Source organism: Mytilus trossulus, chromosome 10, assembly GCF_036588685.1.
Source record: "Mytilus trossulus isolate FHL-02 chromosome 10, PNRI_Mtr1.1.1.hap1, whole genome shotgun sequence".
Lineage (NCBI taxonomy): Eukaryota > Metazoa > Mollusca > Bivalvia > Mytilida > Mytilidae > Mytilus > Mytilus trossulus.
The window spans coordinates 36,637,758-36,663,346 of NC_086382.1; the positions used below are offsets into that span (position 1 = coordinate 36,637,758).

At 31.4% G+C, this 25,589-nt stretch overlaps 1 protein-coding gene across 3 annotated transcripts; it reads left to right on the forward strand.

The window, feature by feature from the left end:
* Positions 1-8: 8 nt before the first annotated feature.
* LOC134687285 (uncharacterized) lies at positions 9-23,939 on the forward strand. Of its 3 annotated transcripts, none has more exons than XM_063547439.1 (12): positions 9-83; positions 2,834-3,593; positions 3,995-4,124; positions 5,544-5,706; positions 6,598-6,760; positions 7,313-7,461; positions 7,793-7,869; positions 17,111-17,211; positions 19,087-19,197; positions 21,241-21,373; positions 22,182-22,280; positions 23,589-23,939. In XM_063547439.1, the coding sequence occupies exons 2-12, from the start codon at positions 2,856-2,858 to the stop codon at positions 23,729-23,731; spliced, it is 2,007 nt and encodes a 668-aa protein (XP_063403509.1). In that variant the 5' UTR covers positions 9-83; positions 2,834-2,855; the 3' UTR covers positions 23,732-23,939. The 3 variants fall into 3 exon arrangements, with proteins under 3 accessions (XP_063403509.1, XP_063403510.1, XP_063403511.1); XM_063547440.1 differs by having other exon boundaries at positions 23-91; XM_063547441.1 differs by having other exon boundaries at positions 39-109.
* The last annotated feature ends 1,650 nt before the right edge of the window (positions 23,940-25,589 follow it).

Here is a 25,589-nt window from a genome sequence, read left to right on the forward strand (position 1 = left end):
CTGTGTAAATTAGATATTTTCATCTTGACACATGGCGGGAACATTTTTCTATGACAAAAAACTGAGAACCAGTACTAAGCCAAGTATGCTTGTAAAGAAACCACACTTAGTATAGAGTATTGTACTTTGTATACATTGTTAACTGTATTCTCCACTTTTCCTCTGCATAAACTATGCATATAAACAAAAACTGTTTTGTCCAAAAAATCCCATTTTGGTTGAGTCTGAAAAACTTGAAATACACACAAATTAACTGAGAAGAGAATGCTGTCTACATGTTGTTCAAATAATGTATAACTCTTTTATTACATCATTAAAAATGCAAATGAGAAGAGTGTGTTATTGAATGTACTTTAAACTCTTTCTGTTTTACTGAAGAAAAAAAATATACCTGAAAATCAGTGATAAAGATAGAAAATCTCAAAAAGCAAATCAGAGCATGATGAGAATTTTGTTTTCAAAAATTTCAATGTACCTTTGTTTAAAAGCAATAAATTGTGAGCAAAAACTTCAATACTACTTTAATGTATATAATCTTATCTTAATCAGATGTGTTTAAATTGAGTTTAAATCATAAAATACAGTATATATATGTCATGCTTAAATTTGGGAAAATTTAAAGCTTCACAACACATACCCCACCTTAAACACTTTACACCTTTGTATTTTTTAAAACACACTTTTATGTATGATCACTTGTTAACTTGCAAGTCTGACATTTGATATGGTTTTAATACAACCTGAAGGAAAATTGACAATTTTTAAATACCTAATTACGAACTTATTGTTTTCTATTTAAAAATCATGCATGCTTTGACAATCAAGTGAATTGAAGTGAAATTAATTTTGTTTACAACTTTTTTTGAGGAAATTTTTCAAACAAATAAGGTACATTTGTATTTTGAATTATATACTGAGATTACACAAAACAAGACTGTCAAAATGCTAATACAGTTATTTATTAACTATTGTCTTGATTTTACATTTTAAACTGTTCCTTTTATTACAATACCATGTGTTTGAGAAAAGTTTATTAATGGAGTTCTAATTCAGAAAAAAACAGGTCTTGTATAATTTTAAGTACTCAACATCAGGTTGTAAAATCTAAGTATATTACACAAATGTAAGAAGTTTAGGATTAAGGTTAAAATGTTTGTTATTTTTATAATGTTATAGTATTTTTTTTCGTTAATAGGGATTTTTGTCACCAAGGAGGATAATGTTTAAAGCATGAAACTTCCAAAAAAATTCTATAAAAAACATTTGTGAGGTTCTGGATGGGGTCTGTTATTCTGTAAACTTTTAATTTTCACCCCTTTTTTCTTTAATCTTCAAAAAAATAACCCTTTTTTCTCTAGACTTCAAAAAATTAGAAAACACATTTCTCTAATCTTTATTCTTTTTACCCGTTATTCTCTAATCTTCATTTTTTAAGGGCTTTATTCTTTAATCATTTAACCCCATCCAAACCCTCATGAGCTGTCAAATTAATTCATGTTCTCTGATTTGCCTCAAATGCTCATATTTGATTTATAACATACTAAAAAACCTTTACCCAAATTATAAAAATTAAAAATTGCAAAGCATGGGCTGGATAATATGTATCAAAATTTGGTGTGTAATTTAGTCTAGGGGCCATCTTATATATATGGAGGTGACCTCCAAAGACTGCTGAAGGTCATATAACTTTATTTAATCATAGATATAAATAGATATTAATATATAGAAAACTGTGGCATGCCATTTTATTGTTCTAGGTCTGTTTCAGTGGCGAAGCTAGATATTTTTATAAGAGGAGGCCTGCTGACTGCCTAAGAGGGCCCACTCATGTCAAGACTCAGTGATTCCCTATATAACCAATCAAAACTTTTCCACTAAAAGGGGCCGGGCCCCTGCTCCCTCCCCTCTCCCTCCCTTAATCTGCCTTCCTGTTTGATTTCACATTACAGGTTAAAAATATATGTTAAACATCATTTTTACGTGTTTAAGAATGGGTTTTTGTGGATCTAATCAGTCAATAGAATGGTTAACCCCTGTTTTATTTTCAATGTTGACCTTTTTTTCCTTTTATTAGCTGAACACGCCTAATTCATGTGCAAGTGAATAATTTATCATTGGTAATTAAATTCTTATCATGCTTATTTTATTTTGACAAAATTGAACCAAACTGGCTGCTAAAAGGGAATTCTAGTTATTTCATTTTCATTATTGATTGAACCAAAAAAGTCTTATTTTGATGATTATATATCTTATAGCTAATGCCTCTTTAAGCTCTTGTGTCTTGATGAAAATATTGAGAGGGGGTAGGAGGGGTCCTGATCCCGAAATCCTGAGAAAACACCAGATCCAAAAATCACGGGCTTAAAAACACGAAATCCTGAGGTTCTGAAATTCAATAAAGAATTTCGGGATCCCGAAATCCCAAGCTTAAAAACACCTGATCCTGGAGTCCCGATAAAGGTCCTATCCTTCTCAATATTGGACATTAGAGAATTAGAAAACAAAAAGTGTGTTAAAGGTGGTTTAAAATTATATTGTATCGAGTCTTGATTAGTTGCTGGTGGAAATGAAAGTCTGGCAACAAAAAGGTGAATTTCCTGGTGCATGTCCTTAAAAAGTAGAGTTGGTAGGTCAATATTTTTGGTTCATTGATAATATCATAAAATTCTTTGGACAGTTTCTTATAAATCATGGAGAAGCCAAAAATTAGACACTAGAGTCTGCAGGCAAACTTGAAAAACATTTTATTGTTCTTTTGGCCACAGCTTCATAACTTAAAGATGAATGTACATGTATGCCTGTTTTAGAAATGTGATGTATTTTCTCATTTCAGAAATAATTTGAGAGGATGGAAAATGGGTAACAAAGAGTCAAGCAATTCCAGATCAAGTGATGAATCTGATGAGTCAGTGGATGTCCCTGATGAGACAATTACTATTCAAGGTCAGAGGTATGTCCCTGGAGGAAGTATGTCAAATCAAAGTCCTGTGACAAGTAGAAATGAAAGTGAGGCTGATGATGATTACATATCTGTACCTCCTCCTTATATACCTGATGAGTTGATGCCGTTGACGAATGAGTTTGAAGACGACAATTTACCTGTTTCACCTGAAAGTGAGGTGGATATACCTGTCTTTGATGAAGATGATATTCATTCCCCCCAAATTACTGAATTCCCTCTGAATACTAATCAGAATGGACTAGAATTACCGGTGAATGACAACGAAAATACTTCTGTTTCTAGCAGTTCAAAATCATCTGACAAGGAATCGTCTGTTAATACTAGTAGTAGCCAATCAACACCTGAACAGGAAGAATTACCTGTGTATAGCAAACCAAGAGCACATGTGCATAGAAATAAGACTCCTGATAATGTGGCAGTGTATATAGATAAAGATGATCATGTGACACCTGTTGTAGATGATCATGTGACACCTGATAATGGGGAGAACACATCAAGTAATGCACCTGATAACAAGATACCAGATAAGAGTGGTACCAAAAGTAGAATTACTAGAAGCAATAGCGTCATAAGTAGTAAATCAGAAAACTCAGAATTACAGTCACACACATTGTCACCACTTGCCTATCAGGTAAAAATTAATGAGATTCATGTAGTATATGTTGTAAGTTAGGGGAGGCTTAAACCTGGGAGTTATTAGGCCTTTGCCCAAGAATGAAGAGTTCAGACAACAAAACAATTATTTGAATTTTAAAGCATAGAAGGATTAAAAGGGATATTGAGATATTATAAAAGCCTCTTTTAGTAAATTTGAAAATATTTTTGTATTTCATGGATGTGTAGGCAGCTTTGAATGTAAATATATATCAAAAAATGATTGTGACGAAATAGTATTGCAAGTGTATCTGGATTTTTCTCTCTTTTTGAGCTTTATAAATGAATTAAAAGATAAGATATTCAAGACTTACGAAGAAAAAAATGTAGTTCATTGTATATTCTCAATATTCAAATTGTAACTGTGTATTTTTTCAGAGGTTGAGAAACTGCTTGTTAAATTTACCGTTAGAAGATGGACAAGAAATTAAAGACAAAGCTGTAGAAAGAGTTGCCTCTCACGTCTTAGTTCAAGACTATGATCCTAAAATTGACATTATAATGAAAGGTATCACAGTTGATTTAGCTGGTTCAGCACAATTAAGCAACAGTTGCATGTTAAAGGTTAAGATAAACATTAGATTTTATGGGCGCAGCCATTTTATGAAGAAAACATAGTACTGTAAATTCAGAAATTATTGCGAGGTTTTTATTATTGCGAAAAATGTGACAGAGTTGTAAATTCAATAATTTAAACTCGCATTTTGAAATGCTTTATATGAATTAAAGAGGATTTTTTCAAAATCGTGAACAATAAAATTGCATTTACTGTAAGTCTTAAATGACAAAATCGCAATAGTAAGTGCATTTAATAATTTCTGAATAAACAGTATTCAGCAATAAGAGTTTGGCTAATCCTGGTTGATAAATATGTGCTTCCACTATTTTTTATTATTAAAGGCTTAGTGCATTCTGCATTTTACCAAAGGCGAAATAAATTATTTCCTTTAAATAGCCCTAAGGGAACTGCAATGTCATTTCAACGCTATGAGAAGACTCATATTTTAAGTGCAAAATTGATAGGCATGGGAGATAATTACAATTTACATAAGGAAAAGCAATGTAAACCTATACTTTTTTGGACAAAAATAATCTGTTAGAATAATTTTTATTTAATTCTAGCAAGGTTTTGTTTAAAGATTCAACTTTCTCAAGTTTGTATCGTGAAAAATGTTTTCATTGTCGCCTATGGGGAATTGAATTGTTTACTTCAAATCTGAAAATATTTAGAAAAGGTATTTGTGAATATTTTATACATCATTCTTTTTCTTACTGGATTGTATATATATGTTTTACCTAAGAGTGGCATTTTTTTGTATTCTCAAAATAATAAATTAGTAGGTAAATTATTAGTTACAGATAGAAAAATAGCCATACAAAGGGTGTGTTCAGAATTTCTTGAAAAACTTAATCCATATTATCCATGATTTTCTTCACCTCAAATTTAAAGCAAGACCTTCAACATGGATCAAAATCTTACATTTAACTGAAAGATAGAGATTTACACTAGTAGTAGTTGGGAAGCATTTGAGTTTTTTTTTCTTAATGTTGATACATTTCTGAGCATTGATGAATGCAAATGCTGGGTATTATCAACTTTTTTTTTAGACAAAATAAGTTTGAGTAAATTGATGCAATGCTTTGCTTTTAATTCTCTATCAAAGAAAGTTTTTCATTTATGAACTTTGTGTTTCGACCATTAGATATTCACTGTCTTTGGTTTCATATAAAAAAGAAGATGTGGTATGATTGCCCACAAGAGACCAAATAAAACAAAAATCAACAACTATAGGTCACTTTATGGCCTTCAATAATGAGCAAAGCCCATACAGCATAGTCAGCTATAAAAAGCCCCTAAATGATAATGTAAAACAATTCAAATCATGCAATTTATACCCTATTTGCTCATTTGTGTTTGAAATTTTAGGTGATGAAGCCAAAGGGATTTTTGTTATCGTAGATGGCAGTGTGAATGTTTTGTCGGAGAACGGTACTGATGTTCTGGCTACATTACATGAGGGAGATTTTTTCGGTGAAATTTCTGTTCTGTTTGATTGTCCTTGTACAGCAAGAGTACAGACTACAACTAAGTAAGTGTAAAAATATAACTTATACTGTAATTTATTTATTTTTTGGGGTACCAATTTTCGTGGTGTAAGGAAAACTTGCATTTTCATGGATATTTGATTTTGTGGTTTCCAAAAGTCTGCCATTAATCATTCAACAAATTGAATCAACAATTTTCAATTTGTTGAACATTTAAATTTGTGGTTTGGATGTACCCACGAAATCCACGAAAGTTTGTATCCAAATTCTTATGAATAATAATGAATCCACAGTACCTTATATTGAAATACTAAAATTGAGAATGGGAATTGTGAATGTTTCAAAGCAACAATAATAACCTGACCAAAGAGCATAAAACATCAGCTGGTCTCTAAACAAATATATGCACTTAAGTTCAGTGAAAATGGACATTGTTCTAAACTCCAAAACATATAATTGAACTACAATGAGTATTTTATAAATAAAAGACAGTGACTGAAATAAAAAAAGTTTAAAAAAAACAAAAAAAGTATGAAGTTGATGAGCATTGAGGACCCAAAATTCCAACAGTGAGGATAATCTTTTCTTCAGGAAAATGAAAACGGTATATCCCCTGTTTTATGAAATAGGGTTAATTAAACAAATAATAGTGTGTCTTGGACATGTCAATAAATTAGCAACCATGATCCCCCCAAAAACTGTCAGACATTACAACTATCTATGAAACATAATAGAATATCCTTGTTTTACTAATATATTGACACATGGTTGGTAGAAATAGTAGAAAAGTGTTATCACCAAATGTTTTCAAATGTCAGTTAGTCATATTGGAATTTGAAAAATAATAGAATACTCTTGTTTTACATATATATTGGCTCTGAGGGTTGGTAAAAATGAATTAAAAAAATGCCATTATTTCGTCAAATTTTTTTCAGATGTCAGTTTGCCATAATGGAAGTGAATGATGCTAGACGTCTGCTACACAAAATTGATGTTGATCTGATTGATTATTTTGTATCTAAGAGATATCTACCCACCAGTGATCACATGGATGTAAACAGGACACAACGTAGACTTGTACTTTCTTGCTTAAAACAGGTTTGTATAAAATAATATACATACTGGTACTAGAAAAAACAGGGATCAACATAAATGAATCCAATAAAAGCATTTATGAAATGAATATTTTAATTTTAAAATAATTTTGAATTTGATATCTGATGCCTACACAGCAAATATCTTTAAATGAGTGTATCTCGATTTCATTGCAAAATTTTTAAAGGCACTTTATAGTCACTAAAAATTATATTGACTGACAAGCCATTATCAAGCTGGCGCTGAAAACACAGGAATAATTCCAAAAAAATCATGTATTGATGAGCACCACATTTTGAATGTCTGTGGTGCAGTTTTTTTTTTAAGAACAATTTGTTTTTTAACAACAAGAGATATACATGTATAAGCATATGACACACTTTTCAATAAATGCTACATGTTTCTGGATTTACTTTAAATAACCATCATAAGGCCCCCTCTTTGGAGGGAAAATTTGGTTGATTATATAATTCATGATAAAATTATCATAGTTTAGATGATTAAAAAATATTTAAATGAGTGCAAATAAAATGAATTTTTCATTTTCTTTTTTAGCTACCTATATTTGAAAAGTGGTCTGAGGAAGCTGTGAAAGAACTGGTAATGCAAATTAAACCTGCTCTAATCATCTTGTATCAGGCCAATACTTTGGTTATCTGTGAACAAGATCCACCAGTTGCATTGTATGTCATCATCAGGGGGAGGTAAGTCAAGATACAAACAGCGCTTTTCATTCTGTATCAGGCCAATACATTGGTTATCTATGAATAAGATCCACCAGTGACACTCTTTTTCTCTGGATATATCAGTTTGTTTTTTGGATGTAATGTTTTTCTTGTATTTCTTGGGAAATAGTGGTACCGCTGCCACCTTACTCCAAATTATATGATCAAAACAAAAAAATTGTGCCCAGTAAAATGCTTAGTTAAACAATATGTCCCATACATTTTGGTAATGGCATAAACATAACAACTCCTTTATACTGGTTACAATATTTTATCTATATTTAGTTATTATTTTGCTTTCTTATATCAGAGCTGTGATAAAGAAAGAAGCAGATGTTATCTTAGAAATAGATGCAGACAAACATCCAGCAGTTATTGGAGAAGAAGGTTTGTAAATTTATTTTTTGGATTAAAGGGGAGTTGAAAACTAAAAAAAAAGCCACTATCAGTCTATCAGTGTGCACATCTTATAAAAAATTAATTACCAACAAGCATATTGCCATTTTTTCATAGTCACTTGGAATAGTTGCAGGAAAAGGTCACAAAGCACCTGCACTGATTCCATTATGTATAATGCTTTGAACTTTGCTGTTTGGGAGTTTTCAATATTTTATTTTCTGGTGATCTCAGAATATGATTGGCTGAGTCAAAGGGTCATAACCTGTCTCAGCTCCCTGAAATGATCAAAATGTTCTCACAGGTGTTAATGAAATGTGGAAGGCATTCAAAGGGGATTTTGGTTTTGAGAAAAAAGGAAATTTTTCTTTTAATTATTAGAGAACCAGAATATTGCATAGTAATGCGTGGATTATCGGATTTATCCAATCTCGATAGTTACATACATGTGATGGACTGTGAAACTCAGATCAGGAGATTTGGAAATTTTGGTCAGGAGATTAGGACTCGGATCAGGAGGTTTTTTATCGACATAAATTTTGTCGTTAACGTAACCGTATGATGTAGAAATTGTGTTTTATTCTACAAATTTCCATCAAATTGTTATATGTTTAAAGTACCCTTATTGCCTTTCTATTTGAATGAAATAAAATATTAAGAAGAATCTGTTTCTTTTGTTTTGTTTTTGATAAATGATTGTTCACTGCTTGCAAATAAATCATTATATTTTTTTTATCTTATCTGAATAGATTTGTATTCATGTTTCCATTTCCTTGTCATTGTCATTGGTAACTGTATAGACAAATAAGAAAGAAATATGCTCTACATGCATATTTGCAACATCATAAAGTATTTAAAAAAAATAACAAACACTAACAATAGTACTGCATGGCTGTTCATCATTATGAAAGTTATATTTGTCATGTTTGTAGAAAACTTATAAAGACTTTAACAGTGTAAATTGTTTTGCTCTATATAGCTACAAACACAATAAAATTTTATATACTAACATGTACAATTTTAATCTCATGGTTTTATTAGGAATTTACTAAATAAGATTGATATTTAGTGTTAGTGTAAACATATTTTGTTCATTCAATCTGCAGACATATTTACTATATAAACTTCAATTTAATCCTTGAAAGGAAGTCTAGATTGCTAAAATAATTTTTAAATTTATATTATTTATTTGTCCCAAAACATTTAAATTCATTTAATTACCACCCTTTTATGCTTATTTGATTAAAATATATATCATTTATAGTCTTTTTACAATTTACATTTTTAAAAGCAAAATAACTGAAAACAGGATAAAACAAAGGGAAGTAACAAAAATGTATTTCAATTTTGCGTGTGCCATAAACAGAAGCTACATAGAGTAATTGATAATCCAACACCTTATGATTATTCAATCAAACTATTATCACTTGTTAATTAGCCTTTAACAAGGATTAAAATCTCCACATGTTGCGTAATCAGGTTACACCGGATACGTTCGATAAACCTCGGACTTTTACAACTTAAAAAATCTCGGGTTTTTACAATCTCAATGATAAATTTTGTAAACAAAATAGTAAAAATGGCGACTGAAAATTTTCATTCATGATTTTTTTTTTGCACGGGTGTTTTTCCTCTTCGACGGGAGGACGGGAGGGGACCCCTGAAAACGGGAGTTTTGTACTCCCGTCGGGAGGTTCACATGTATGTAGTTAAATTATCAATATTAAAGTCCTCGTTGAGGCTTGGACTGTAACATTGATAATTTAAAGTCATAAGAAACGAGTGACCGGTGAAAAATAATGTTCTTCCAATTCTTAAACCAATGCATACAAACATCATAAACTTAGTCTTCTGTGCTCGAATTTATAATTTTTTTCGTGTAAATTTTGTATAATCGTCAATTTTTTTTTCAATCGGTCAGTGTTGTTGTGAAAATATGGCAGGTAATTAAAGTTCGTGTTTTGAAGCCGAAGTTTAACGATTGTCACCTGTTTGTCAACAATTGACGAAAAATAAACAAAAAAGCATGGAAATTGAGCACGTGTTTAACATGTAAATTCAGATAATAGTTTATTTTAAGGACATCCATGCGTATTGTGGTCACCGGATTTTTACGAGATGGGTCACACTGAGGTCACCTTGCATACGGAAAATATATCGGGGGGAATTGCTTGCTGGAAGGAAGCAATTCAAATAAAGTAAGCTTCTTCTAAATATGAATAAATTAAAGAATTTTCTTCAGAAAAAAGTATATGTACATTAGTTTTACAATGAAAACTATCCATTGAGTTATAAAAAACATATGCATTATTTTTTTTATTTGAGGTTTCTTATGACTTTAACTATCTCGATTGGATAAATCCGATAATCCACTTTAATCCTGATTTAGAGTAATTTCTCACAATTTGATTGGCTGATATTGTCCAAATAAATTTCTATACAATTTTTTATAATGTCAATTGGAATTATCTCCCTTATTTATTACATCAATGGGAGTTATCTCCCTTATACCGTTGACCAAATTAAAAAAAATAAAAAATGAGTTGTTTCATAGTCTTAATATTTTTAATTTTTCACAACTTTAGATTAAATATCTTTCATTGATTTGGTTGATATTGTCCTAATTTTGAATTTGAATATAATAAAATATATTATAACAAAATCAGGATAAATTCCTTTCATAGTGTTCAATTGTCCTAATTTGCCTCACCCAATATGAATTTGATTGACTGATAAATTCTCGTATGAGGACAATTGAACACTGTGTAACTAAAAGTATGAATGTAATAATCTATATATCTATAAAAAATGTGCATGATATCTTTTTTTTATGATAAAAGTACATGTATATCAGTACTATTAGAAAATATTTGTTATATTTCGATGATAATGAATTATTATTTAGCAGTAAACTTGTATCTCAGAATGGATTTTTGTTGATGGTTAACTGTTTTTAAGATCTACCATCCAATACAAAAACAATAAATAGATCTATTTTTTAGACTGCAGTTAAATTAACAATTAAAACTAACAGCAAGAAATATCAAAACTTGAGATGTTTATATGATTTTTTTAAATGAAACATTTGTGAAAGTAACTTTTTTCCATAAATTGCAATATTGTTTTTATATATTTTCAAACAAGGGGCAATATTTAAGTGGAGCCAATTTCATGGATTTTGGAAAACTTGCTTTTTTGTGGATATGTGATATTGTGGTTTTACAAAAGTCTACATAAAATTGAGAATGGAAATGAGGAATGTGTCAAAGAGACAACCATCCGACCATAGATAAAAACAATAGCAGAAGGTCACCAACAGGTCTTCAATGTAGCGAGAAATTCCCCCACCCTGAGGCGTCCTTCAGCTGGCCCCTAAAAAATATATAATAATTCAGTGATAATGAACGCCATATTAATTTCCAATTGGTACACAAGAAACTAAAATTAAAATGATACAAGACTAACAAAGGCCAGAGGCTCCTGACTTGGGACAGGTGCAAAAATGCAGCAGGGTTAAACATGTTTGTCAAATCTCAACCCTCCCCCTATACCTCTAGCCAATGTAGAAAAGTAAACGCATAACAATACATATTAAAATTCAGTTCAAGAGAAGTCTGAGTCTGTTGTCAGAAGATGAAACCAAAGAAAATAAATAAAATGACAATAATACATAAATAACAACAGACTACTAGCAGTTAACTGACATGCCAGCTCCAGACTTCAATAAACTGACTGAAAGATTATGATTTCATCATATGAACATCAGGGGCGGATCCAGGAATTTGGAAAGGGGGGGGCGAAGATTTAAAATTTCGCCTTGGCGGAGCGAGGCGAAAAAATTTTGGGACCTTTTTTGGGCTAAAAAACATAAAATAAGTGTAATATGCACTATTTAAACGGTTCCTGGCTTGGGGCATGTATATTATATAGTTGCTGTAAAGTGTATAGGTTGGACATTTTTTATGCTGTATTCTCCCTATTAACTGTCTATCATAAAATGATAGTATTGATCCAAAGCTATGTCCTGATATATTTGATGTATACTTGTCAGTAAAAAATAGACATGGAAATTCGATGAAACTTACAATACGACTTACCCGAATTAAAAAAGACAAACAAGCAGTTAATATCAAAATATTTGATTGTTTAAAAAATTGTTTCATCCAACATAACTTAGGGAACCGAAGTGAGGGGTTCCAAATCCATCAAAGACTACGAAAGTGTCTGAAATGACAACGCAGTTGTGAATGACGGTCGACAAATAGAGACATAAAGGTCACACTGACCCAGCAGGCAGGTTACAGTTTTGTCTTGAAAAAAGTATTCAATATGTCTTGAAAAAGTTTTCAATATGTCTTGAAAAAAGTATTCAATATGTCTTGAAAAAAGTATTCAATATGTATAAGTTCGACGAAACAGACATTTCAGTCAGACATGCAAACCCTGGTCACAAAAAATACGCCCGTTTTTATTCATTATGTTCATTTCATGTTAAATAATTTTGTTGGAAATTTTTTCGTTTTTAATAGCAAAAAACGTGGACAAGACTATTGTTTTCAATTCAGATACGGCCAGAATTTCTGTTTAAGGCAAGAATCGGAGTCAATTTTTTTTCTCTCTCAAATATCTCAGACTGCCTCCTCAAATCAAATGGTTCGTACATGAGACTTGAAATCTTTCTGGAGCTTATACTGATTGAGGATCATTATTCAACTTTGTTATTTATAAAATAGGCTGGGGCATTTGGGATTGAACATGTTTTCGTAGGTAAATAATATTGTGGAACTTTTTTTTCATGAGAGTGTAATAGTCTATAGAGTATTTACTATTACTTTCTGTTTGGTGGAATAGTGACATAGAAGTCAATACTTTCTTGCTCAATCCTGTGTCGCTTTGAAGGTTTCCTGATTGTCGTGACATTCTCAGCCTAAGCAATGTGTATTACTGTAATTTGAATTTCAAAATGAACGAGTGTCGTTTTTTCAACGCACTGGTCAACATCACCATAGCAAATCACATGACTTTGACTATCAGTAAATACCAGTGAAAAATATCTTTATAAGTAACGAATTCTCGTATGAAAATTAAATACTCAGAAAATGGCAAAGTTCACGAAGTCTAGTCTGATAAATCATTTTTACCAACAAAAACAAAAAAAGTCCGAGCAAAGGGGGGGGGAGGGGGGGGGCCTCTACGCCCCCCCCCCTGAATACGCCACTGAACATCAGGCACAATCCTTCCTGTTAGGGGTTTAGTATCATACCATCATAACATATATGAGAAGAACATAACCTGTGTCATGCCAACAACTGGTTATACAACCTGATAGAAACTTGGTTAATCTGAATCTACAAAAACCCACGAAATTGGTTAATTCTGAATCTTCGAAAAACCACGAAATAAGTTAATCTGAATCTACAAAAACCCACGAAATTGGTTAATTCTGAATCTTCGAAAAACCACGAAATAAGTTAATCTGAATCTACAAAAAAACACGAAATTGGTTATTTCTGAATCTACAATAAAACACGAAATTGGTAAATCTGAATCTACAAAAAAACACGAAATTGGTTAATTCTGAATCTTCGAAAAACCATGAAATTGGTTGCAAACTGAATCTACAAAAAATCAGGAAATTGGATCTGAATCTACAAAAAAACACAAAATTGGTTAATTCTGAATCTTCAAAAAACCATGAAATTTGTTAATCTGAATCTACAAAAAAACACGAAATTGGTAAATCTGAATCTACAAAAAAACACGAAATTAGTTAATTCTGAATCTTCGAAAAACCATGAAATTGGTTAAACTGAATCTACAAAAAACCAGGAAATTGGATCTGAATCTACAAAAAAACACAAAATTGGTTAATTCTGAATCTTCGAAAAACCATGAAATTTGTTAATCTGAATCTACAAAAAAACACGAAATTGGTAAATCTGAATCTACAAAAAAACACGAAATTGGTTAATTCTGAATCTTTGAAAAACCATGAAATTGGTTAAACTGAATCTACAAAAAACCAGGAAATTGGATCTGAATCTACAAAAAAACACAAAATTGGTTAATTCTGAATCTTCGAAAAACCATGAAATTTGTTAATCTGAATCTACAAAAAAACACGAAATTGGTAAATCTGAATCTACAAAAAAACACGAAATTGGTTAATTCTGAATCTTTGAAAAACCATGAAATTGGTTAAACTGAATCTACAAAAAACCAGGAAATTGGATCTGATTCTACAAAAAAACACAAAATTGGTTAATTCTGAATCTTCGAAAAACCATGAAATTTGTTAATCTGAATCTACAAAAAAACACGAAATTGGTTAATCTGAATCTACAAAAAAAACAAGTAATTGGTTAATTCTGAATCTCAGAAAAACAAAAAAAATTGTTAATCTTAATCTACATAAAAACATGAAATTGGTTAATTCTGAATCTAAGAAAAACCACAAAATTTGTTAATTCTGAATCTTCGAAAAACCATGAAATTGGTTAAACTGAATCTACAAAAAACCAGGAAATTGGATCTGATTCTACAAAAAAACACAAAATTGGTTAATTCTGAATCTTCGAAAAACCATGAAATTTGTTAATCTGAATCTACAAAAAAACACGAAATTGGTTAATCTGAATCTACAAAAAAAACAAGTAATTGGTTAATTCTGAATCTCAGAAAAACAAAAAAAATGGTTAATCTGAATCTACATAAAAACATGAAATTGGTTAATTCTGAATCTAAGAAAAACCACAAAATTTGTTAATTCTGAATCTTCGAAAAACCATGAAATTTGTTAATCTGAATCTACAAAAAAACACGAAATTGGTTAATTCTGAATCTACGAAATTGGTTAATCTGAATCTACAAAAAAACCAAGAAATTGATTAATTCTGAATCTCCGAAAAACAAAAAAAATGGTTAATCTGAATCTACAAAAAAGTATGAAATTGGTTAATTCTGAATCTAAGAAAAACCACAAAATTGGTTAATCTGAATCTATGAAAAACCATGAAATTAGTAAATTCTGAATCTATGAAAAACCACGAAATTGGTTAATCTGAATCTATAAAAAATCACGAAATTGGTTAATCTGAATCTATGAAAAACCATGAAATTTGTTAATTTTGAATCTGCGATAAACCACGAAATTGGTCAAACTGAATCTACAAAAAAACATGAAATTGGTTAACCTGAATCTATGAAAAACCTTGAAATTGGTTAATCTTAATCTATGAGAAACCTCGAAATTGGTTAATCTGAATTTACGAAAAAACCTCGAAATTGGTTTATCTGAATCTATGAAAAAAACACGAAATTGGTTAATCTGAATTTACGAAAAAACCTCGAAATTGGTTTATCTGAATCTATGAAAAAAACACGAAATTGGTTAATCTGAATCGACGAAAACACCTCGAAAATTTGTTAATCTGAATTTGAAAAACCACGAAATTGGTTAATCTGAATCTACGAAAAATCATGAAATTGGTTAATCTGAATCTACATAAAAAAACCTCAAAATGGGTTAATTCTGAATCTAAGTAAAACCTTGAAATTGTTTAATCTGAATCTATGAATAAACATGAAATTGGTTAATCTGAATCTATGAAAAAACCTTGAAATTGGTTAATCTGAATCTACAAAAAAACACAAAAATAGGTATCCAACCAATATTAATGAATCTACAGTATTATACATTTAACATGTGAACCATTTATAGTTGAGGGACATAATTTATTATTTCTTTTAAAGATTTAAATGTTCTTTTATGGTGACAAATGTTTTATGTGTTTTAACTCAAATTATATCATTAATCATGATAAATGTTTTTACAACACAATAAGATCATAAAGATAACTAAAATAACTATTGACAAATGTTGATTTTTCAATACCTGGTTTGTAAAATGCTTTAAAAAAAATTGATTTTATATGAAACAATAAGAACACTTTGTCTAAAATGAATACTTATGTCCTTGCATTGTACTTGGGGGTTAAGGTATTGTAAGGCTCTTTTCTGCCTGCTTTTAATTATTTTCAGGTTAGTGTTACAAAATTGATATACTCCAAACGTTTTGGGTCAATTGCTTCAAAGTTAACATTAGAACTGTTCACTTTTGGACTAGAATTATCGATTGTATTAATATCAAATTGTTAAGATAATGTATACTTTTAGATAGTTTAGTGATTATCATTTAATTGTTATGGACATTTTGTCGTTAAAATTGTAGCTCTACAAACTTAAGACATTTTCTCAGCTACATCGATATCCTGACTTTAAAAAAAAATGATTTTGAAAATGGGCAAAACATGTGTTAAAGCAGTTATAGTTCATTTGCACTCATCATGGTCACTGGTGATGGAAATTCTGGGCATTCATTGTGTTGAATTATCTGAACTAAAACATTTGTATGTCAAGCCAACATGAGTATCTCCAATATGATCAGCATATCTGTTATGAATACATTGTGAACTTTAGTTCTGGAAATTGAACAAGTGTACTGCACAGTTATAACTATATTAGGTGAATATAGCTGTTAAAAGTGCCCATCTTTATAAGAATCAAGTAATTTAGAAAAATATCAAGACATGGCTGGAAAAAAACCTGCCAGCGTAACCATCATATTTTGAAGTTACCCTCATTCTGAATAAGAAATGGTAGGTCTCGTTTTCATTTCTGTGTGTCTAATAATTGAAGATATCTCTAGAATAACTTTTTGTTAGAATAATAGCAAATATGGAATTAGCTCCCTTGAAATGTTTATTTCTAGTGCATTTTAACCAAATTATATCATGAAATACCAGAACAGGAAGAGGAAACAAAAGTTATATTCACGCACCATTATACATTTTGAAAAAAAATAAATCATGTAAACTTTAATTTTTATTTTATCACCACTGCCTATATGAATACGTGATCCTTTAGCAGATTGGCACTTTAAAAGTTACAAAGATATATTTATAATGCTATGTATCTGAGAGGGAAGAACATGTCTGGGAGTCCAATTGTCCATACATATGTTTGGGACATAACTCTTGAAATGTGAATGTCAACATTTTTTTTTCTAGAGTTTTGTCCCTTAGATTCCTCAGAAATAGGTATTGCTTTGGTTTCTGAATGATAGTTTTAGTACCACTTTACCAAATCTTTTGAAATTGTAACAATGTCAAGGATCATAAAATACTGTTCTTTTTAATTTAAATATTTTACCATAATTATTATCTGCTTTAAGGTATGCACTTAGGATGTAATAGTGCTGTGACCATCCAGACTTCAACCTGCTGTCAAATCATAATTATCAAAGAGGAATGCATAGACAATGTTCTAAATAAGGTAAGAATCAAGATACTTAGATTGATAGATTGAGTAACAGGGGATGTGGGAACATTGTCTGTAAGACCAGTGGCAGTTCTAGGGGAAGGGTTCTGGGTGGTTGGAACCCCCCTTTTTTTGGGATGATCAATGCATTTGAATGGAGACATATTGTTAAATGGCTAGATCCGCCCCTGGAGACATCTAGAATACATGTGGAGGTTCTCCAAACAGCCAGTTTATTGAGAAAAAATGAAAATAAATGCCAAACAGATATATAGTTTGCCTTGTATTTCAAATATTCAAAATACTACTATGTTTGGATGAAAAAAATAGAAATAAGGAGTTATAGTTTGTCTGCCATTGAGACGTCTATCCAACATGATGAAGTCAACATACAGTCCTTTTCATTGGCAATGTGTCTAGCTCTAATTGCTTCCAGTATAAAAAGACGTAATTTAATAAACCTTAGATTAGCTTTAAAATATCTGATATGATAGATATTTACATTGGTGGTTATTTTTAATTTGGAACTTTATTTATCAATTCTGAGCATTATTGATTACATGATATTTGTCTCAAATACTGTTGTGAATTCATGTCTGAAATCAAAACAAAAATGTCTATAAAATATTTTATGTATAGAACAACCATTTATTAATACATAATAATTTAAATTTATGATTTTGATCAGAAACATGTGAAAAAAAAATAAAAAAAAAAAAAAAACACAATGTAGGGTTTTATTGTCTCGTTGTGACAAAGTAAAAAATGCAAGACTAAGATTAAAATTTCATATACTTCTTTTTTATTCAAATAAAACAAGGGTTATGCAGTGATCCCGAGTCCCCAAGCTTTCATTTGATATTAAAACTACCCAAATATTCCCACTATTATCAAAGGTACAGCTATGCGTAGGAACTATTTTATATAAAATATGTTACTACTTTCTTGTATGTTCTGTCCCCAAGGGTGACTGGGGTATAGAAATATGGTGGCTTGGTCTTCTCCCGACCGGCAGTAAAACGCCCGCCGAAGTGTGGCGTCCGTTTGGCTGTGAGGGATGTAGCAAGGTAGCAGTCACGTCCGGTCAAAAGGGGACGTTAAATCCAATGCCTCGTGTTAAGAGAGTGCAACGCTCTTTGCACGTTAAGAACCCTTGCAACAACTCTTTGAAGGGTCCGTAGGTGGCCTGTTGCAAGGCAAAATTTCTGTCCCTATCCAATAAACCCTCATTTTCTAGTGGCAATCCAAATTTCCCCGTCCATCATCCCAGATGGCCTCTATTGTATCAACCTACCTATTGTATTTATTGTGAACTTGTTCTCGTCCTGAATATTCATGAAATATTTGCCACTGGATGCTAAGCAACCAACAATCAATCAATCTTGTATGTTCTTTCCAACCGGGCTTGAATTAGTGGTTCTATATACCTTCAATAATGGTTTATTGACTTTAAAGGCAACAGTAGTATACTGCTGTTCAAAACTCATAAATCCATGGACAAAAAACAAAATCGGAGTAACAAACTAAAACTGAGGGAAACGCTTTAAACAAAGAGGAGAACAACGACACAACATTGAAATGTAACACACACAGAAACAGACTAAGCATTCGACAAAATCCTTAGAGAATAACAAATATAACAACAAAACCAAATACATGAATTTTAGGATAGATAAGTACTGTGACACGTTGTTTCAATGTCGATAAAAGGTATCCATCCATGACACAAAATCAGTACATGAACAGCAAAAAGACAAAAACAAAAGAAACAACACTTACATGTTTAATATTGCAATTTTAATTTCAAAATTTGCATGATAATATCAAAATTACAAAAAGCCAGACATTTCTCTCTGTATCAACAAATAATATGTGTACATTATTTGACAGATCATTTCAGGTTGTGCAGAAATATGGAAAGGTAGAGAATTAAAGTGGAGGGCATTGGTCAACAAAAATGATGTTTTATATAAGACTTTTCCTCATCTGTTGCAATTCGAGGTACATGTATACCTTTTTTTTTTATCAGTTATATGTTAGATAATTGTACAAAAGAAAGAAAACTTAAATATAAAAAAGAAGATGTGGTATGATTGCCAATGAGACAACTATCCACAAAAGACCAAAATGACAAAAACATAACAATTATAGGTCACTGTACGGCCTTCAACAATGAGCAAAGCCCATACCGCATATAGATAGCTATAAAAGGTTTAGATAAGACAATGTAAAACAATTCAAGCGAGAAAACTAACAGCCTTATTTATATAAAAAAATGAACAAAAAACAAGAATGTAACACACAAACAAACGACAACCACTGAATTACAGGCTCCTGACTTGGGACAGGCACATAAATAAATAATGTGGCAGGTTAAACATGTTGGCGGGATCCCAACCCTCCCCTAACCTGGGACAGTGGTATAACAGTACAACATAAGAACGAAACTTAGGTAAAAACTGCAGTTTTTGTCGAGCCTGCAACTTTTGCAGAAAGCTCGACATAGGGATAGTGATCCGGCGGCGGTGTTAGCTCACTTCTTAGAAGCTTTATATTTTAGAAGGTAGAAGACCTGGATGCTTCATACTTTGTATATAGATGCCTCATGTTACGAAGTTTCTGTCAGTCACATGTTCAATGTCCTTGGCCTCATTTTCATGGTTCAGTGACTACTTGAAAAAAAAGTTAAGATTTTTTGTAATGTTAAATTCTCTCTTATTATAAGTAATTGGATAACTATATTTGGTATGTGCTTACCTTGCAAGGTCCTCATGCCTGTCAGACAGTTTTCACTTGACCTCGACCTCATTTCATGGATCAGTGACTACTTGAAAAAAAAGTTAAGATTTTTTGTAATGTTAAATTCTCTCTTATTATAAGTAATTGGATAACTATATTTGGTATGTGCGTACCTTGCAAGGTCCTCATGCCTGTCAGACAGTTTTCACTTGACCTCGACCTCATTTCATGGATCAGTGAACAAGGTTAAGTTTTCGTGGTCAAATCCATATCGCAGATACTATAAGCAATAGGTCTAGTATATTAGGTGTATGGAAGGACTATAAGGTGTACATGTCCAACTGGTAGGTGTCACCTGACCTTAACCTCATTTCATGGTTCAGTGGTTATAGTTAAGTTTTTTTGTTTTGGTCTGTTTTTCTTATACTATATGCAATAGGTCTACTATATTTGGTGAATAGAATGATTGTCAGGTGTACATGTCCAGCTGACAGGTGTAATCTGACCTTGACCTCATTTTCATGGTTCAGTGGTCAAAGTTAAGTTTGTTAGTTTTGGTCTATTTTTCTAATACTTTATGCATTAGGTCAACTATATTTGGTATATGGAAATATTTTATGATCTATATGTCGGTTATGAGGTTTCATTTGACCTTGACCTCATTTTCATGGTCCATTGCTGTTTTTCATTATTTATAAGCAATAAGTCAACTATATTTGTAATATTGAAGAATTGTTAGCTGTACATGTCTGCCTGGCATGGTTCATCAGACCTTGACCTCATTTTCATGTTTCATTGATCAATGTTTCATTTTCTTGGTTAATGTCGAGTTTATGTGACAGTTGTAATAAAGCTTTATATTGAGGTCTATCAAGATAGTATCAAGGATTAGTAAAGAAGGCGAGACATTTCAGTGTGTGCACTCTTGTATAAATTTTGCTTGGAGGGTTTAAATGCAAGTATTTAATTTTTATGCCCCAGCTATTATGCCCCATTTATGGGTTTTATGTCTTCTGGTCTGTGCATCTGTTCGTTTGTTCGTTCATTGGTCTATCCTGCTTCAGGTTAAAGTTTTTGGTCAAGGTAGTTTTTGATGAAGTTAAAGTCCAATCAACTTGAAACTTACTGCACATGTTTCCTATGATATGATCTTTCTAATTTTAATGCCAAATTAGAGATTTTCCCACATTTTCATGGTCCACTAAACACAGAAAATGATGCAGATGTGGCATCCATGTACTGAGGACCTATTCTTGTTTATTCTGTTTTTAATGATATCATAAAAATTTACTTTCAAATTTTCAGGTTCTTTTCCATTTTTTGAAAAACCATAGAATATTTGCCGGGTGCTCACCAAGATGTGTTCAATATTTAGCTCTGCATGGTATACCTCACCAGTTTAACACAGGAGATACTGTATGTACTCAAGAGGAATATGGTGAGTCGTATTGTTTTTATTTTCAAGCTTATGTACAGCATAACGTTTCTCACCTTGAAACACAGTTTGTGGTCAGTAGGTAACTTTGTAGGGCCATACTATATCATTTCAGCTTTTAATTTATGGAAATCTGTTTAGCATCAGATCATATATTTATGTTGAATGAAATAAAAAAAATACACTTTTTAAAATCCTATTCAAAATTGTTCACAGGTCGGGGTGGCATCTTTATTGTATTTGTATACCATATCATGAGGGTATTAATGCTTTTTACTGTCAGGCGTCAAATAGTCATTTTCTGCTACTGTTAGTGTCAAATTGGTTAAAAATTTAATGTGATTCATCAATATCAGTCAATTTTTTTATTGTCTAAAAAAAAGTGTACATTTTAATGTCATGCACCAAAACTTAAGGTTTACATCATTCAACAAATTTTGACCGTTATTCGTCTTTAAGATACCCCCATTTTGACCGTCTATCATTATTCTAATCACTTATGAATAGCTGGTAAAAGATCAGTTATTTTATTATATGTCCCATTGGTGGATCAAGGGGGAGTGGGGTCGGGGGTTAGAACCCCCCTATTTTTTGAACAATCAATGCATTTCAATGGGAGCATATAGTTGGAACCCCCCTTTACTCTGGGTTGGGAATCCCCCTTTTTAAAATGGCTAGATCCGCCCCTGTGTCCTAATTATAGGGTAATCATTTTACTCGTACAAAATATTTTGAACTCAAGACTGATGAAGATTGTATTAGAAATTCAGAGTTCTCTGCAAAGTCATTTAAATGAAAATATGTATTTCAGATGACAACATGGTTATTTTGGTTGTGAAAGGAGAAATTGAACTTTTGACAAATCCTGAAATAAGATATGCCTACACAATCAATACTGGTGATGTTTTCTGTAAGTTTTTACAAAAGAGGTATCACACCAAATTACATTCTATTGGTGTACATTTGTTGTAGGTCTTTGTGATTGCTTTTAAAAAAATGTTTTAAACTATTGTGTACAGGAGATGTTTTGGTCATAAGTCTTTGCATTGTTGAAATAATTTGAATGATGCCAATACATGTACTATGTATGAATTTGTAATTTTTACCTGTTTTGAAAATTGTATATTTCATAACAATTTTTAATTTCATTTTTCATATTTGTTTGATATTTTGTAATTGTTTGTTATATTCTTTTTTACATGAGAGCCTCAGGAAAGATGAGTTTTATAGCTAACTTTGTAACCCTCTTAAAGTAAAGAATTATTCTTCTTATTATTATTATTATTAACATTGTTGAGATCAGTGCAACAGCATAGATTCGTTTAACCTCAACATATAGACATTGTCACCTTATTATGTAGGTCTTCATCAGAGTGGGGAAGTTAATCAAGAACACTGAATTTGACTTTATTAGAAACTTAATTAAATTATAACTTTTTCTTAATTCAACTGTGTTACCTATTTCATTCTCTGCACAGATAGCTTGTCAAATGAATGTTGGTTTATTTGGTAAAAGATTGGACACCTGTTCACAGGGGAATGAAGTTATATCTTGGACAAGTTCTATAATTTCAATTTTCAATTAATATATTTATTTAAAACTTACAGCTTGAATTATGTACACAGTAGCAGATCCACAAATATTCATAAGGGGACCCACTGACTGTTAAAGAGGGAACCCTCTCAAGTCATTTTTAAGTGATTCTCTAAATAATCAACCAACTTTCTTCGCCCTCTAAATCCGCCTCTGGTACAAAAAAAAAAACGGGAAAAAAACATGATAAACAACAGACAACATTAACTGAATTAAAGGCTCCTGACTTGGGGACAGACACAGAAAGAATGTGGTGGGTAAAACATGTTAACTTTGCTGGTGCCAACTCCTCCCTTAATCTGGAACAGTAGTGTATCAGTGCCGCAAAAGAACAAACTAAATAAATCAGTTTAAAAGGGCTTAACTCATCAGATCTACTATATGCAGCACATGGAAATATTAAAGGACACAAAGTATACAGATATGATAGTCCTCACAGTTATATTTATTTAAACAGATATGAATCATTTGTCGATAAAAACTTCTTTCATTATTGTTTGCATGTATGGAAGAAATTTGAAATAGATATTTAAAATTTATCTGTAATATTAGGCAGAATGAAACAAAACAATTTTATTTATTGTTTTAATTAAATAGTAACTTTTAAACATATTTTCTCTCTAGATCACTGTGATTGGATGGGAAGTAAGGGAGAAGTTATTGCAAGAAGTGATTGTCTGGTGCTGAAAATAGACCATATAGAGATTACTGCAGCATTAGAACGGAATAAAGACTCCCATTTGATGTTGCCGTCTGAACCAGTGTGAATGGCAAATAATGTAAATTGAGTATGCCCAGAAAATTTCAAAACAATGTTGGATATTTGTTTTTAAATGAATGTCAGTCAGTGATTTTTAGGGGAGTTTATAATGTCTTTATTGAATGATATGCTTGCCAATCAAAATAATTTGTTTGTTAATTTTATACGTTTATTGCTATGTTGATTATTTTATTAAATTTATTTGCTGTTACAGGTTTTAGATTTGTTAGTAGACCAACTTATGTTTGAGCTAATAGATATAGGAAGATGTGGTGAGAGTGCCAATGAGACAACTCTCCATCCAAATAACAATTTAAAAAGTAAACCTAAGCCTTTTCTAGCAGACTGAGGCCACACTTAAAAAAATATTTTGGTTTGCCCAAACCCTACCCAAAGGTTGAGACAGTGGGTAGGTAGGTAGGCATTTTCTTTAAAAAAAAAAAAAAAGAAGGGAAATTGAAGTATCAGATGTTTATTAGTCTTCATGCCTATTTGATTAAAATAAAAACTTCTTCAAATCAGGACAATAAAAGAATTTGAGTAGGCAGCTTTTTTCTGGGTAGGTAGCGTTTGGGCAAACAAACCTATTATTTATTATGGCCTGATAGCAAATTATTTTTTTCCTGATTTCTAATTTGTTGATCTACTGACATAAGTGAAGATCTAAGAAGAAGAAACTCCCAGCACAATTAATTTCAAGCATGATACATGATAACCTATTACAAATGTACTATACTTCGGTTTGAAATAAACTACAATATACATTATACACCATTGAACATTCACCATCTGTCCAGTAAACAATTATGCAACTTAAGTACAGTGTACTCTTTGCCATAAGTTTATGTTGTCCAAAATTGATTGGCTGTTTTTTAAGGTAACAGGTAAATAAATTGCTTGTCCTGTGATTTTTAAAAAGAAATTGTATACTCAATCACTTTCCAACCATCACGATTCAGGACATGACGATGCCAAGTTATTTTCATGCTATGAAAGCAGTTTAACTGTTACAAGATATTTCATTTTACATGCTTCTATCTTTGTTACATTTTGATGAGATGCACTCAATAGTCTTCCACCAAATTGACCATTATTCCAACATCTTGAAAATATTTTTTTTGGTGTATGGGAGATTACTCCCATAGCAACAAACTTTGATTTTCCCGTTTTCGGCTAGAGGTGTTAATTTACGTACCTCTCACCTTAAAATAAAGTCATTCCATAACTGATTTGATATTTTATAGCAAACAATAAATCAATCCATTACTGGCGATATTCTGTCAATCAAGTTTGATAATTGTTTGCAATTGTATTTATTTTGAAATATAAAAATAAGATGTGATTGCCAATGAGACAACTCTCCACCAGACTTAATGATGTAGAAGTTAACAATTATAGCTCACTGTATAGCCTTCAACAATAAGCTAAATCCACACTGCATGGTAAGCAATGAAAAGTCAGTAATATGACAGTTTTTCCACAAGTATCACATAAACTTAACACTATCAATGATCTACATAAATTAGGTCACAGTCAGATGAACCCTGGCAGACAGATGTGTATACTTTACAATCATACCGAGAACTCAATATAATTCGCCTTCAGGTTGCACTTTGTAAATACAGCTGTTTCTCAAACCACACCTCTTTTTGGGAGATCTAGATTATAATTCGTAGAAAATTAATTTTGTTTACATACTTGTTCCCAGTTATGCTCTCGTGTGTTCCATGCCATAGAGACAACTTGGTAATGTTACCAGTAAATATACATGTGCATATGGTTTACATTGAAATCTGTGGTAATCCTTAATTCGAGGTAGCGGTAGTTAAGAAAATTTGTGTTAGTTTAAACTCTGAAATGTTCAG

Coding starts and splice junctions, on each gene's coding strand:
- LOC134687285 (XM_063547439.1), top strand. CDS start 2,856: ATGGGTAACAAAGAGTCAAGCAATTCCAGATCAAGTGATGAATCTGAT. Junction 17,212..19,086: donor TAGACAATGTTCTAAATAAG/GTAAGAATCAAG, acceptor ATTATTTGACAG/ATCATTTCAGGTTGTGCAGA. Junction 22,281..23,588: donor CAATACTGGTGATGTTTTCT/GTAAGTTTTTAC, acceptor TTTTCTCTCTAG/ATCACTGTGATTGGATGGGA.